The sequence below is a fragment of the Vulpes lagopus genome, chromosome 21 (genome assembly GCF_018345385.1).
Source record: "Vulpes lagopus strain Blue_001 chromosome 21, ASM1834538v1, whole genome shotgun sequence".
Lineage (NCBI taxonomy): Eukaryota > Metazoa > Chordata > Mammalia > Carnivora > Canidae > Vulpes > Vulpes lagopus.
This window is the reverse complement of record NC_054844.1, coordinates 6,640,832-6,657,317: the sequence shown is the minus strand read 5'-3', so window position 1 is coordinate 6,657,317 and position 16,486 is coordinate 6,640,832. Positions and strand designations below refer to the sequence as shown.

Below are 16,486 nucleotides of genomic sequence, written 5' to 3'. Positions count from 1 at the left end.
GGAGACTCCTACCATTGACAGGCAATTCATTACAGGAACTCTGTAACAAGTAAGCCACACTCATCAGTGGCAGGCAGCTTCTGAAAAAGGCTTTTGGTATCTCTGGGCCATTGCCTTCCACCTTCTTGCTTCTCCATACCCCCAGCCCCCGCCATAGGCACATCTGTGCTTGTTTCATTGGCCTGCTGTATGTATGCTGTAACCAAATACAGGCGAGCACCGAAGGAAACAAATCCACTGCTCTTCGGAGCGCTTCCGACCGGCTCTGTGGTTCTGCTCTTCCCAGCTGGGCCAGCCTCCATTTGGAACCAAAGACCCAGGGGTTCCAGGCAACACAGAGGTGCTTGCATTTGCAGCTTGTTGTGGACATGTGAGCCTTTCGAGACATCCTGTCGCCCTGTGTACCTTGAGAAGCCATGTGTAAGGAGTTTGGATCTCCTTAGATTTGGAGGGTAGGCTGTAGAAGGTTCCAGTTGAGAGAATCAGCCTTCAGTGGCTGCGGCTCTTCATGGGTCTATGGAACTGAGCACATTTAAGGACCTTGGGTCAGGGGTGCGGACAGTGTTGGGGGTGGGTGGGGTGGAGTTGGAGTGGGAGGAGGGGCTGCTGTGGGCTGTTGGCTCTTCTCTGGGCTTCAGAGTACCTTTCCCCAGGGCCAAGCAGACCCAGAAATCTGGGAGGCAAAGCCCAGCCTGATTGAGAACCTGGCATTGGGTTTGCAGCCCCAGCGCCATCAGAACTTGAAGTCTGGGGGATGCTTCTTCCTGGAAGCCACACAAACCCCTGGGTAGCCATAAACTGACTACACAGATTTCATTTCTGAACACATGTTTAAAGGTGATAAAACAAATGCAGATGGTTTCTCCAAGCCTCAGTGGAGCGTTTTTACGTGGGCTAGCTAAAGTAAAAAGCACACACAAACACACATAAGGGAAGTGAACCACAGAGAAATTCTCAAAAATACCAACCCTAAGAGATCAACCTGGAGCAAGACTTGTTGGACATAAGTGAGAGGGAGAGGCAGCAAGAACAAGGCTGTCCCAAGCATTTGCAAGAAGGAACAAAATCCACATGCACACATATCGGAAAATCACATAGGTTGCTAGTGAGAGTTAGAAATACCTTTCTAATTAAGTAGCTAACTTTCTGCCTAACTTTCTACCACACCTAGCTGGTGTGGCAGATGAGGATTCAAGGCCTGTCAGTGAGACGGGGCCAGAGGGACTGGGAAAATGCTCCTTTGGGACTGTGTCCTGTGGGATCAGTGATTGATACACTTTAATCAAGGGGTTAATCCTCCACCTCAAACTTTGGAAGTTCCTACCAGAATTCCTGAATAAGGACCTGTGCAAATCCCTCGATAGCTAATCTTCCTCCTCCCCCTCCCCCCCCCCTCCTCCTCAGTAATACTCAGAGGGATTTAGGAGCCAAGAACTGGATGATTTCTTTACAGTGCAAAACAATCTTCTGATGTCAGCACTACCCTCATTGTATAGGACCAGGAAAGAAAGGCTCCGAGAGTTTAAGCATGTGCTCAAGTTCACACAGCTTGTAGATGGAGGCACCCGAGAGGCTTGTGGGAGGACAGAGAGATTACCCCGCTGGTGGCCAACGGGGTCTCTCACCACAGCCTCCATAGAGAAGTGAGGACTGTCCAGGCTGGCCACTGCCCCTCTGTGCGGTAGAGTCTCATGATGCCGAAAGCCCCCATCAGGACAGGGGAGTCATCCGAGGACATGCGGCTGTTGGCAACGAAGCTGGGCCAAAACCTGTTCCTCCTATCCCGTGAAGCTTCACACTGGAGCACACCTGCCCGTGTCCTCCAGCTCTGTCAGGAAACCAGGCAGGGCGGGAAGATGAAGACGAGTGTAGAGTTTTCCCGGAGCCAGACACCAGCCCGAGTCTCCTCTATTGCAGAGAAGGGTTTGATCATGGGGCTCTGGCAAAGGCAGGTGTGTACACTGGTACAACAGGCCTCCTATGAATCTTGAGGAAGGCTCTGCCCTGGGCTCACTAAGCCTGACATGTTGACTTTGGCAGTGCTTGAATGCCCTCTTACGCCAATAAAGTTACTCAAATGGAACCGGGTAATGCATCGTTGCTCTGCCACCCAGCACGGGGGAGGCAGAGCCATCCCAATGGCCTGCAGGCTGGTGCTCCTTTCTGGAAGGTTTTCATCTCCTCCCCAGGCTCACTTTGTTACCAGAGCAACACTTAGCTCAGAAGCACGCTGCTCCAGACTCCCTCTCCACGTGCAAGCGAACTCCTTTCACTAGGTCCTGTTGTTTAGGGATAGTGCTTTCCCAGGCTGGGGGCTGTGTCACCCAAGCCCATCTCCCCAGGCAGCCAGACCCTCTAGATAGGCCCTACACCTACTTGGAATAGCAAGTCCAGAAGAGGGACATTAGTTCCAGTCTGAGAAGATGGCTTGGGCTCAACCATAAGACAGCTGTTACTCTACCTGCTGGTTTATTGTGTTCTTGTTCATGAAACAGGTGCTACAAATGTTTTCACACAGGCAAGTTTGCTTTCCATGTCCCTAAGACTGTAATGTTCATTCTTAAATGCAAACCGTCACACAGAAGGGGGGGCCAGGGAGGGCTAGTTAAGAGGAAACCAGACTGTGTCCTCATTTGAGCATGGACTTAACTCTTCACTCTGCCGCCCGCCTGCTCAATGACCATGGCCAAGTTAAATTTCCTCTCCTGTGACCTGGAGATGATAATGTCTACCTCAAAGGACTTGTGGCAAGGAAAGGGACAATGTTTGGAAGTGCCCAGCAGAAGGTGGGCATAAAGGAAATTCTTCACGTCCTGCCTTCGTATTTGAGGCGTCCAGAATCAAATGCAGTATGATGATGTGCTTAACCAACGCCACTGCAATTTGCTGAGGCTGTTTCAAGAGGTTCAAGCCACATAAAGAACGCATATTTTATTAGGCATGTGTTGGAGAGATCTTGGGGCGTGGGCTGCTCTAGATAGAGCACATGCTCTGAGGAGAGGGCTATGCAGGGAAGGCGCAGGACAGGGCTCCAGAGGACAGTGAGTAACTATGCCTCCGACAAGATGGGAGGGGAGAGTTGCTCTAGCGCCAGGGGGAAGGTCTGCTTTCCAGTGGGGGGGGCAGTGCTTGGGGGAGCCACTGTGTCTTCCTCAGGCCTGCCTCTTCGGATGGGTGTAGCCATCATCACAGGGATCCCTCTGCGACTCTGTAACACCTTCCTTCCATCTGAGCTTTTACCTGTCAGAATGATAAACCCACCAAAAGTGATACAGAGAAATGTGCTAGCTAAAAAAGGAGACAGAGGGAAGGAAGAAGGAGTGATCTCCAATGCCTGCCCTATGCTAGGGAGTCTGCAGTGATTATTTAGCTGGTTTATTTAGCATCCTAATGATAGCCCCGTGAGTTAGCAAGAATCCCCATGGGGCCTTCTGACCCTAGGAAACCCAGGCTCTGAGAGCCTGCAAAGCCAGTCACAAGGAAGGGAGGACCTGCGATGTGAACCCAGGTCTGACTGAAGTGCAAGCATTTTCCAATTCTCAGGCAGCCCCCCCCTCTTTTGGGGGGGCCATGAGCCCCAAGGATCTCAAATGAGGAAGTTCTCTTCTGCGTGTAGGTTATTCATGATTCATTTCAGCTGGCTTCTGGGTAACCATACAATTATTCTGTTACAAACAGTTAAAACATTTTTTCCTATATGCCTAAAAGGAAGAAAACCACTTACACAAAGCAAAAACAAAAATCAGAGCCAAAAAAAAAAAAATTCCAACCCTTAACCTCAAACCCCAAAACAACCAATGTGCTGAAAAAAACCTTCCAAACTAAAATTGCCAGGTTTGTTGTTACTGTTCCGGGACCATAACATTGAGGACAATCGTAGTTCTGGTTGGCGAAAGTGACAGCAGAGAAACGAGAGCAAGTCCTCGGCAGTGGACTTGCTGGCCAGAATTAAGCATGGAGCTCACAGCTCCCGGGTATCGTTGCAACGACTGCGGTAACGGTGCATTTAATTAGCTCATTAAACATGAAGTATACATCACTGTGTCTACACACAACTCTGACAGCATCTGATTTCAACAAGTTTACTAAAACGACAGTCATGGCCTTGACAATACTGAATGCAGAATACTGGTGTACACAGATTTTACAGAGCTGCTCCTGAGAGCCGGGTCACAAAATAAGGTTTAACAGATGGGAGAGGCCTGAGGGAAGGCAAGCACACTGATTTTTATTGAGAAAAAAAGCTTATATACTGTAGGGTTGCTGAAGTTTAATAAATAAAGGTCAACTTATAATATATAAAAACAATATAAACATTTATATGCTACATGCATATCATATAATTTAAAGTAATAATTTATATATGGGGAGAGATGCCAATCTATGTTCTTCCGATTTTTCTTGACAAGGCACACACACAGGAGGTGTCTATCCGTATCCACCGCCAGCCCACCAGTTTATTGTTTTCTGATGTCAGTGCTCGGACGTAGGTTTGGGACGTTTTGCACTGAGAGTTCCAGTGTTTATCGTCAATCCCCCTGCAACCGTTTTTGACAGGCCTGGCTTCTTTACATCTTGTCTCATAAAAATATTGTTTGACGGGAGAGTTGCCGGTTTTGATCTCTCCCAGCACCGTGACCTGGTGTCCGCGGATGTCGATGGCCGATGACTTGTCGGTCACCCACAGGCTCTCGCTGTCGCACACGGAGTACTCCCCCCGGTGACTCTTATGCTCCGCGTACCTCTTCCTCCGAGACGTTCTGTTGGCCGCCACAGGGTTGCCCACGTAATCCTCCATGAGATACAAGGGAGGGGGCTCCAGGGGGGTGCTGTCACTCAGCAGGACCCGGGGCGAGCTGTAGCGTCTCTGCTGCCGCAGCACTTCGGTGTCCATTGCCATCACCGGCTGGAACGCCGACCTGGCCGGCTCCCCGCGCTCCGGCTTGCGGGGGGCCCCTGCTTTGGGCAGGGTGCTCTGGTAGTTCTCCTTAACGTCCACCATCTGCTTGGAGAGCTTGTTTTTCAAAATATCGGCCTGGATCAGCTTAATAATCAGGGAATTTAGCGAGTCTTCAGGCAAATTCCTTTGATCCATGTTGTTACCTTGGATGCCACGGAGATACGCGAGAAATATCACATAAAACAAGATGGACATCACCTTGTTCACCTGTAAGATCTGAAAAAGAAACACAGGTGTTAGGAGCGGGCAGTGGCAGCTGAGTCCACGTCACTCTGGGCTGAGCAGCCCCGTGAGAGCAGGCAAGAGAACTCAGGCTCCTCTCTGATGTCCGGAGACCAGGGCCGCCGGTTTCTTTCCTTGGGAAACACTGCCTCCATAGGAATCCTCTTAAATTTTTTTAAACCTTATTTTTATTACATTATTATTATTTTTTAAAGATTGTATTTACTCATGAGAGATCCACAGAGACAGGCAGAGACATAGGCAGAGGGAATCAAGCTCCCTGCTGGGAGCCTGATGCAGGACTCGATCCCAGGACCCTGGGATCACGACCTGAGCCAAAGGCAGATGCTCAACCACTGAGCCACCCAGGTGCCCCAAATTTGTTTTTTTAAATTAAATAAACCCAAACCATGAGTCATGAGGTCTACATTATAGAGGAGTTAGGGCTGTCCCCAGGACCCGGGGCCCCAGGAGCCTTTAGGACAGAGGGAGGAGGAGGTTCACACTTAGGACTTCCACCTCTGCTCTCTTTCCTAGACAGACATCCCCCATGGCATCTGCATTTGATGTCTGCACTTATCTTCAGACTTCTGTTGTGTGTGCATGAAGTCCTGCCACTTGTTTAAATACCACTTGAGCCTGAGAAGACCACAGTCCACTCCCCCTTGGCAAATTATGAAGAAGTTGAACCTGAAAATTTTAAAGGGATATTTACATTCTTCTGGCAACAGGAGCAGACTTGCAATTGTGTCAAGGAACGGAGCTCTACCTCCCTCCCCCACACCTAATGCAGCTTCTGGATCTCTCAAAGGAATACCCTGAGGCTGGGGTCCCATCTGCTGCCTGCTTGCTGCGGCATCACAGCATCTTCCCCGGCCAGGCCACCTCTGGTGGAGCCGTTCTCCGGCCCTTGTAATGAGCTCATGGGCTGCTCCCCACTCTGAGAGGGCCTGGCCGAGCTCTCCAATGGACATGCCTCACCAGGGCGCCCAACTGCTTCCCAGACACTCCCTTGCAGAAGATAGAGGCACAGAGGCAACCAGCTCAAGTTAATGCGCTGGACTTGCCCCGAAAGGCAAGACTCCTTGTGGATGCGTTTGTTTTCTTGTTTGGCCTTTACATGCTAAGTTTCTAGAACACAATGTTTCTTCTGGTGGTTGCATTTTCAGCTTGCTTTCTCCCTGTTTAAATGATACTTTATTTAACCTATCCGCCCTCTCCTTTGGTTGCCAGAGCAGAACCGCGACACAAGGTTTCCATTGGGTCCTTATGGAATTATAGGGCTTGTCTCAAGATACCTTTCTGGCTGGTCTGTCCCTCACCAGAGCTTTTCCGAAGGCTGGCGCTGGAAGGAGGCTCTTCAGGTGGGGAGGGCTGGCAGCCGGAGCGATCTCCACCTCGTCCCGTGATCCACACCACCCCCGTGAGGTATCCATACCTTAGTTACCATTGCCACCACCTCACTGCCCCCCAGGGGTTCACAGTTTCCTCTTTAAAGCTCTCAGCATGGAAAATAAAAAACCTTCCCTCCATTCACCTTTGGTACTTGCAGAGAGACTTCACTAAATCCAGGGGGAAAATAGAACGGAAATAAACAAGCGAGACACAAGAATCAGAGAGCAGCCCTGCTTACCAAGTGCCCATGTCTGAGCTTGCCCACACTAACTGGCTCCTGAGACTTCCAGACGCAGACTCTTCCCCATCTTGTCTGAAGCACTGCTCGCTTGTCCCCAAAGGCCAACAAGGCTGCAGGCATTCTGCTCCTACTTCCTCCCCCTGGCTCTTGGCCCACCTCTTTGATAAGGGGATCATCTTCCTTCCATGGGAACCACTCTTTGTGGACTACTGACTCCTCAAGGTCAAAGCCGAGAGAAGGATGCTAGCTTTGCTGCCCACCCCTAGAGACTGTTCTAAGAATCCTATTATCCTAGGAAAGTGGTTCCCACAGGATAACTACTCTCCCTCCCATTCTGCATATAATTGACATTTCCTTCAACATTACAGACCCAACAAAATGAAGCTGGAACACAAAACGTATGGCCTGCATGCAACTAGAATTGCATGCCCTTTCTCCCCGCTCCAAACAGAATACAGCTGCAATAAAACAATCTGGGACTAAAAGTCTATCAAAAAAGTTTATTCAGTCTTCCCAAAGCCCAGCCACTGCAAGCTAAGATTACGCAGGACACCTGCTCATGAGGAAATAGATCAAGTATGGTCAGCGAGGGGAGGTCCCAGAGAGGATGAGGGTTGATGTACATACAGATTGGCCAGGTAATGATAAGGGTGTATCCACAGGAAGAAGGATGGATGGTGCCAGTGGGCTGGGGATGCAAAAGGAAGCATCTTTGTGGCTGGTGCCTGAACACAGAACCAAAGGGCTTTAAGGGTAGAAGAGCCATATGAAGAGAGCACTGAATCCAGCTCCTTCACTGCATAGGTGAGGAAACCCTATCTGCAGTGGAAAGAGGAGAAGAAATGCACAGGGAAGAGGGGTCCTCTAGCGGCCTTTTCTGTCAGATCACACCTGGGCTCGCACGCCCCAGCCCCAGCCCCAGCCCATTTGCTCTTTCAAAGCTGCCCGAACAAGCTTTAGGAGCCGTGTACGCGTGCTGTTCCTTTCTGCTGGCAGGCTTTCCTTCCCTCTCCTGTTGAAATTATACCCATTCTTCGGTGCCTGGTTGGAAAGCGAACTTTTCTACGAGGGCCTCCAAAAGCAGTGAGGCCTCTGAGAAGCAGCAACTGCCACTTCCTCTGCATTTCTGCAGCATGTTTCCGATTCGCTGCCGTGGCAGGTCTGACAGGCCTCAGGGCTCTAGGTACTTTACTCACTAGATTCCCTCTCCTCCAGGGCCCTCCAAGGAGCCCCTGCCCGCCTGTGGGCCTCCCGCCCTCCCACCCCATACCGACACCATGGTGAATACAAGGTGGAGGTGCAAGTCTGGATGCAGTGAGTCAGGGACGGAAAGGAGGGTGGCTGACGGCAGAAGAGCCACCTCATTTGCAGGGCCTAGCGCAAAGGTAATTTAGAAGCTGCAGGGTGGTGGCAGGAGATGTGACTGCATTTGAGCCAAGACTCTCAAGCCCCTGCATGCATGCCCTGTGTCCATCAGATCTCACTTACAGAACACCTATTTAAAGGTAAAATTCTTAAGAACTTCAAAATGGCAACCACAGCATTAAACTGAATGTAGAGTCCCCTTCTTGAGTGCAGGAGCTTGGACGATGGGCATGCATACCTAGGAAGCCAGCCTTGGCAGCAGGGCAACAACGTTCCATTTTGGTGAAACTGTTTGAAGGTGAGAGTAGCCATCCATTTGAGGTCGGGAGAGATGGGCAAAGCCCACAGAGTGCTGCGTGGAGGGGGTCAGGTTCAGAGCCTGGGACAGGAGCTGTGACTTCAGCCTGGAGATGTGCAGAATGAAAAGGCCCTCATGACCACCTGCTTTCCTCCTCTGGGCAGTGGTGACCAAGGACTGTGGGTTCTAATGAGGCAGTGGGAGAAGTCAGAATTGTCAGGAAGGAACACTGTATCACTGATATGGCTCAGAACTGCCAAAGCATGCTGATTATGAAAAGCAGAATATGGGGCAGCCCGGGGGGCTCAGCAATTTAGCACCGCCTGATCCTGGAGACCCGGGATCGAGTCCTACATCGGGCTCCCTGCATGGAGCCTGCTTCTCCTTCTGCCTGTGTCTCTGCCTCTCTCTCTGTCTGTCTGTCTGTCTCATGAATAAACAAATAAAATTTAAAAAAAGACAAAGAAAAGAAAAGCAGAATAACTTGTAACTGATTTTATTATTTTTAGCTTCTGCCCAGACAATACTTAGCTGCTGTACCTGGGCTGACTGCTCCTAGCAGCCCACCTGGTGGTGCACTGCCTCGGGGAGCCCCAGGCATTGGGTGCATTAGAACACAGGTCTCCTGACTCTTTCAGGCAACTCTGACCCTTCTCGGATCCCAAGCACAGAAACTCAGCCGGAAGAAATCAGGCCATCATCGGTGGGGGTGGGGGTGGGGGTGGGAGAGACACACAGGAAAAAATTAGTAATACAAGAGTTTCTAAATGCCTCTTAGCATTGGTCCTACCCCTTCCTGGAGCACCACAATTCCTTACCATTGATTCCAAAACCTTACCATGATACTTGAGATAAGCTGTGGGAATAAATCAACTGCAGACTGGTAAGTGTTTCTAACCCACTTGTAAGGCTGTATTAAAACCCAGCCGGAGTGCCTGTGGCTGCCACCTTGATAATCTGCTTGTAGCTTTTTCATGGAGAGTAAGTCCAAGAATGTTGCTATTAGAACTTCCAAAACACAGATGTTTGAAGCTGGAAAGGGCCCTGTGGAAACCCCTCATTTTGTTTTTGTTTTTTTAAGATTTTATTTTTTCACGAGAGACACAGAGAAAGAGGCAGAGACACAGGCAGAGGGAGAAGCAGGCTTCACGCAGGGAGCCCGATGCAGGACTCCATTTCAGGACCCTGGGGTCACCACCTGAGCCAAAGGCAGATGCTCAACCACTGAGCCACCCAGACGTCTCAAATCCGTCATTTTTACAAGTAAGGAAACTGAGGCCTGGTGTGGGGATGGAGGGCTTCGTCTAAGATTAGACTCTTCAGTAATGGCAGAGAGTGACAGATGACACGGTTCTAAAGTTCAAGAAAAATCATGTGGCTTGTGCCTAAATCACATTATTGTGAGGGTTTAATAATGAAATCTATGCAAAAGCACTTAGCACAGTCTCTGGCCTGCAGTGGCACCCTGGGAATGTCAGCTGGACATGAATTTGAGTTCCCTGTGGCAACAGAGCGGCTGCATGCCTCCCTGCATACATACGAGCTACCAAGCAGCTGAAGTCAGGAATTCCTTTCCACATACAGCCCACAGCAATCTGCATCAGCACAGAGCTTTCTCCCAAATGCCACTGCTAGCAAGTGCTTGGATCTCGGACCAGCCACACTCGTTGTGGCAGAAGTAAAGATTGTTGCAAATTGAAAGCACAGAGCACAGGAAAATCACAAAAGCAAACATGCATGAGGGGCTGTGAAGTGGTGTTTCTGGATAAGCTGAGGGCAAAAAGAGCCCAAATCTGATCTCTGGCTCCTTCTAGTCACCAGAGTCTGTATTTTCCACCCCATCTTCTGGAGTAGGCTTTCCCAGAAGACTAGCTCCCTGGAGTCGGGAGTGAAGAAAGGATGGCGGGGCCAGATTGACCCAGGCAAGGCACATCAGTGAATTTTTCGATTTAGTAGGACCTCTATGCTTCTTCTTTTTTGGTCACTATTTTTTTTTAAAAGATGCTATTTATTTATTCATGAGAGACACAGAGAGAGAGGCAGAGACATAGGCAGAGGGAGAAGCAGGATCCCTGCAGGGAACCCGATGTGGGACTCGATCCCAGGACCCCAGGATCACACCCTGAGCCAAAGGCAGATGCTCAACCACTGAGCCACCCAGGTGTCCCCTCTGTTGGTCACTATTAATAAAGACCCCATCTAAGCCTGCTATTGTGTTATCATTGGCCACATGTCTTCTCTTGCATGAGGGGCCATGTCCTCTTCATCCACCCACGACTGCTGCCTCACACGGGGCTGCAGGGTCTCCCTGTCTACTTAGCGAATGAGTGCCCACCAGGATCAAGACCTGCCCAAGACACTGCTCCCTGGCCCAAGATCCTGTATGGGCTTCTGCCAAGCCTGGTCTGGAAGCCACTCAACTCTGCCTTCTTTTCCCAAAGAAAATACAAGCCCTGGCTCTGAAGTAGGCCATGGTCCCCAGGCTCTTCTTGGCTATAATTGGAAAAAGACCTGTTAAAGACCTCAGTAAAACCCCCTTCCTACACTCTCCCCAGTGCCCATTTCCCCTGCACTGAGTTTTCCAAGATCCTGACCAACTAGCAGATGCTATTTTGCTCACTTAGAAATGCTTTCCCACATATGGTGTTTTCTCGTTCCCCGGAGCCACATTCCTACAAGGTTTCACCATCCCTCAAAATACTCAAAAGAGAGCAATTTCTGATTTCTCCTTTCTGGCTCAGTTTACAACACACACACACACACACACACACACACACACACACACACAGGGGTTTGGGGTAAAGCAGCTGAAATGGATATGAAAACTAGTTGGAGAGTGGGGTGTGACAGGACCTGAGTGTCTTCCCCATCCCTCCCCACACCCCGTGTCTGTCGTTTCGCACACAAACACCTGGGGGCGCTCTCCTCTGAGTTCCAATCTACCTTTCCAGGACTAGCTTCCCAGCAGGCGCACCACCTCCTGACCTTGGACCTAGAGACTTTACTTGCTGCACATGTGTGGAGTGAATACTTAGCCCAGCTGGAGTGGGAGCATCAGGAACAGAAATGCTAAGTGCCAGGGACTGTCGTTCATCAAACCTTTAATCTCAGCAGCTCCTCTGAGGTATGTACTAACATTCCCCATTAAAGATGGGGAGACTGAGGCACAAGATGGTTAATAACCAGCTAGCAAGCAAGCAGCAGAGCCAGGATTTGACCACAGTCCCACTTTGCAACTGAAGTCCTTAGGGATTAGGCTATGTGGTCAGTCTGTCCCTGCTCTTGAATATTCCAGAGAGTTTATTTCCAGAGGAAGTTCAGGTTTAAAGGCTGGAACCAGGACAGGTTCCACCCAGCAGGTCGAGCATCTCTGCAGGAATCCTCAGCTCTGGGCAGCAGTTCTCAGTGTTTGAGGCCACCACTCCTGTTTCCTCCTCCCCATATTCTCTCTGCAAGTGTTTGTCATGCAAGGAAACAAACTCCTGTCCCCCTTAGGCCTGATGTCCTTCCAGGTCAGCCTCTCCACGGGTCATCCATCCCCACATAGGCCATGTGTCGTAGTGGACGGAGCACCAGATGCCCCATCTCAAGCCCTGGCTCTGGCGCCAGTGCTGGAAATCAGGGTGACTTACAAATAAGGCACAGAGGCTGTGCTCTGGCTGTTCTCAGGGAAGAGGCGTGAGATCAAAGTGGAAGCACTTTTTAATTTGCCAAGTTTTTAATATGCAAATTCTAGAGATTTCATTGTTTCCGGTACAGCCACATCCTCTGGAGGCAAATGCCTTTCTCTGGCTAGGTTAACAAGGACACTGTCCAGCTGTATCCAGAAGGGCCTAATTCTTTGGAGAATTTCTGCAGCCATGACATGGTCTCTGACTAATGCTAAGGGCTCAAAAGACTACATCCTGCCAGATAACCCTAGTATCTTGTTCAGGGACTGGAAAGGCGGAGAGGTGGTAAGGCGATAGATTTAAAGTAGAATGACAAAAAGGAAAGGAATGTGGTGGAAATACTAAACTAAAGCCATATAGAAGGCTGGCTAAGCTTGCTACCCATATCTTGATTGCAGAATTAATTCAAATTGGCTTTGTTCTAAAACCAGGTCCTGAGGCCTGAAAATTAGTCGGGCCATATAAAGATGTTCTGACCCATGACAAGGCTGGTTGCAGGGAGAGAGAGAGATCCTGGTGGAGCCTCCACAGGGGGATTGGTCTGGTTTTGGTTAATCTCTTTATTAATGATCCGGAAGCAGGATAGAGGAAAAAGTGGCAGATTAATTAAAACGCACAGATGATGCTCAAAAGGAAGGTGCTACAAACACCAGTGAGGACAGACCAATTATTCCCCAGCACCCGTGGGGGTTGGCAGCCTGGAAATAGCACGATGAGATTCAAGCTGGAAACACATAGGTTAACTCACTGGGGGCGAGATGAATCCAAAACCAACAAGGGAGGGAAATGGTTGTAAAGGGATGAAGGGAAGGAGCGACTTGGAATGGCTACAAGGAGTAAATGAGAAATGAACTCACATGACTAGGGCTATGTGGGTTTCCATGGCCTCATCTTCTTCCCCTATAGCCCTCTGTTCTTTCCTAAATCCCATTCCATTCATTCTGAGCACCCTCTGGAGTGGTGGCAACTCTTACGTTCCCTGTTTTATGAAGCACAAAAATACTCAAACGGAGCTTCAGAGAGGGCAAGAAGTAGAGCCAGGATTGCAGAGCCAAGTGGATGGCTGTCACCAAAAGATGCCGACTGGCTTGCTCTGTGTTCCCCCAAACTGGAAGTGAACAGTGACAGGAAGAAGGAAGAGCCTCCTCTCTGTACTTTGCTTTGTGACATCTTGTTTGAGAGCCCTGGTCCCTGGCAGACCCCTCACCTACACAGTCAAAATAACAGGTGAGAGCAGAGGCAAGGAGGTGGATTGCTCTCCTGTTCCTCCTGTTAAAACTTATTTTTTAAAAAATATTTTATTTATTTGTTCATGAGAGTCACAAGGAGAGAGGCAGAGACACAGGCAGAGGGAGAAGCAGGCTCCATGCAGAGAGCCTGATGTGGGACTCGATCCCAGGACCCCGGGATCATGACCTCAGCCAAACGCAGATGCTCAACCACTGAGCCACCCACATGCTCCTAAAACCTCCTTATTAACTGAGAGTCCAGAAATTGTCTGACATGGAGAACACTTGGCCCAAGATCTGGGGGAGGACAAGGTCCTGAACTTTCAGGGGATGCTGGCTTCCCAGTGGAAACAAGGCACACAGTCAACAGGGAAGGCCTATCCTAGGATGAAACAAAACAGAATAGAGCATCTCAAAAGGTTTCCTTGCCTCTCTCAGTAAGGAATTTCTGAAACTAGTCTCTTCTCGGAGGCCGGAAAATGAGCAAGACGGATTCCAGAAGGGACAAGGAGCCTGTATCCGAAAACCAAACTCAATGCCCTGAGCTGGAAGTTGAGAGCTGTGAGTTTGCTTTTGCACAGCTGTTGGAAGAGGAATTTTACATTGTTCAAAGCACACCCTCTCCTCCGGCCCCAAGGCAGCGAAAGACGGAAGGTATGGCGCATGTCAAAACAATGTGCATCAGCAGCTCCGAGAGCAAGGTAGCAGTTATTCCTCAGGCCAAGGAATCCTCTGGCGTGGACCTGTCTTGGCAAAGACATCTGAAAGGAGCTTGGTATGCCAACACAAGCCCCAGGAAATCCCGATTTACTTTATCCTTTGCATACTACATACTCTGATTTCATGGCCAGAGGGTGGACAAGGAAGGATCTCCAGAGAAGATCTGAGTCAATCCAGCTACTGGCCATAATGGCATGTATTTATAAATTTAGTTTTCTTTGTTCTGGGCACTAACAATCATTCATCACTGTGCAAAAAGGTGTGCATATATGGGCTCGTGTGTGTGCAAGGGTGCCAACACACACACACACACACACACAGAGGCTATTTCTAAATTATTGTATCACTTAATGTTCTAAGACATTTTGATTTTGGTTTTGTTTTCTGCATTGGGGGAAACCCCCTCTTCCAAGTGTGAGAACACACAAGGGAAGGTTGCTTCAGTTATACAGACAGTTGGGGGTACAGCTGGCATTCGACTCTTAGCATCAGAGGAGAACTGTCCAAGTCAACCTTCTGTTTTAGATTTATGCTTCGTGTTGGGGTTGGATTTATGTGTCAAGCATCTGCATTACCTGCGAAGTGCTATACAGCCGTAAGTCAATATAATTACAAGGTAGAGGCTGCTGAATTGATCCTTAATAAATATAATAAATTATGATGATGATAATAAATTACTTATCTTGTCCACCCAGCCAAGAACAGGTCGCAAAATGGCAGAAGAAGAACTTGGCTTGGTTGTGAGAGCTGGGAGCTAAGGGAAATCCCGAAGCACAACTTCCATTCACACTCTGGATGCCTCTTCCAAACCAAGACCACAGCTGACTTGGCAACGCCCAAACCTTTGTGCATCAACCAGAGCAGTGGCAGCGAGAAGGGGATCAACCCAAACCATAATGGTTTGGCCCTACGAGGACTTGGCTGCAGTGTGGTCAGATGGCAGCCTTTCCCCTCTGGGCTTGGCCATCGGGGCCATGTCAAATATAGCCTCTGTCTCCCCCTCAGGCTCCCCCCTGGTCTCACAGCCAACTTCCTTTCATGAGGATGAGAGATTGGCAAATGGTCCGTGGCTATCTTTGTTCTGGAACCCCTCTCCTGGAAACCTTGAGGTCTGAAGGCTCCGAGTGCCACGGCTTCCTCCTACTCTCCAGGGCACCTCTCCCCTCTGCTCACCCTGGCCACCATAATTCACCTGAGCACCTGACAGACCAGGAAACTGAGGCAGGAGAGACATCTATGGGACTTCCCAAGCCTCTTCTCACCGGCTTGTAAAGTGATGTTGGGATGTGCACACAGAGAGGAAATCAATCTTTTACCCAAACTGGAGTGTGCAGTAGGCACTTCATAAACATTATGACTCCAATCCCAAACAGTCTACGGCTCTCTTTCTGGGCAGCTGGGCTTGTCCTCTGAAAGCAATTTTGGCACCAACACTCCCAACCCAAAGCTGTCTTTAATCACAGACACAGTCATAATAATCGCTTGTAATAACAGCTAGCATTTACTGAGCCTCGCCATATGCTAGGGACTTTGTGGGACACTTTACATGGATTATCTCAATTAAGCCTCACAGATATGATTATTATCCCCACTTTGCAGTTAAGGAAACTGAGGCTCAGAGGGATTAAGTCATGTTGTCTGAGATCACACATTGGCTGAGAGGCAGAGCCAGGACATCAACCCCTGACTGTATGACCCTGCAGGGCCTTACTTGCAGCCAATACTGCAGAACAACTTCCAGTTCGTTCCAGAGAGTCTAAGGCACCTGCCACTTGCTTGGAGTGAACTAGGAAGTGAGCACTACACTAGTATATTAATGCTTCTTTCCCTTTTTACAGAAAGGGACATCAGGACAAAGCCTCTGAAATGTAAAGAGTACATATCATAGGCTAAGCCTGGTGTCACCAATTCATAGTGGCTGAAAAACATCCCCTACGCCTCATAGGGCTATTGGACTCACTTACATGTCCCCTGGCTTCCCAATACGTAAAACACTTCTTTCCTCCCTCCTTATTTGAGGAAGGAAGACCAAGAACCCAGGGGTTCTTTTTAAAAATTGCTGGATTTTTTTTTTAAGGTAAGACAGATTTCTGATACTTTGGTTTTCTTTGTAGTATATTTGCAAAAGGCAAGGAGTAATAAAATAATGTGGGCTCCTGGCACATTTCCTGTTCTGATTTATCAACAAAACCCAATTCTGCCACTAACGAGCTTTATAGCAAAGGGAGAACCATTGCTTGTCTTAGGGTATCAACTCCTGATGGTATTTCTCCATGAGGTGCTGCTGGTATTTGGGCAGAGTAGTTCTTTGTTGCTCTTTCTTGCCCTGGCCCCTATCACCTAATACCAGTCATGCACCCCAGTCACAGTGACAACCAGAAAAAT

At 49.1% G+C, this 16,486-nt stretch overlaps 1 protein-coding gene across 3 annotated transcripts in view; it reads right to left on the bottom strand.

Moving 5' to 3' along the window:
* Positions 1-4,068: 4,068 nt before the first annotated feature.
* NTF3 (neurotrophin 3) overlaps positions 4,069-16,486 on the bottom strand; it is a 69,936-nt gene continuing 57,518 nt past the window's right edge. For all 3 annotated transcript variants that reach the window (XM_041736669.1, XM_041736668.1, XM_041736670.1), the window contains exon 2: positions 4,069-5,176. In XM_041736669.1, the coding sequence (XP_041592603.1) occupies positions 4,382-5,176 (795 nt within the window). In that variant the 3' untranslated portion in view covers positions 4,069-4,381. The remainder of the gene's footprint in view (positions 5,177-16,486) is intronic.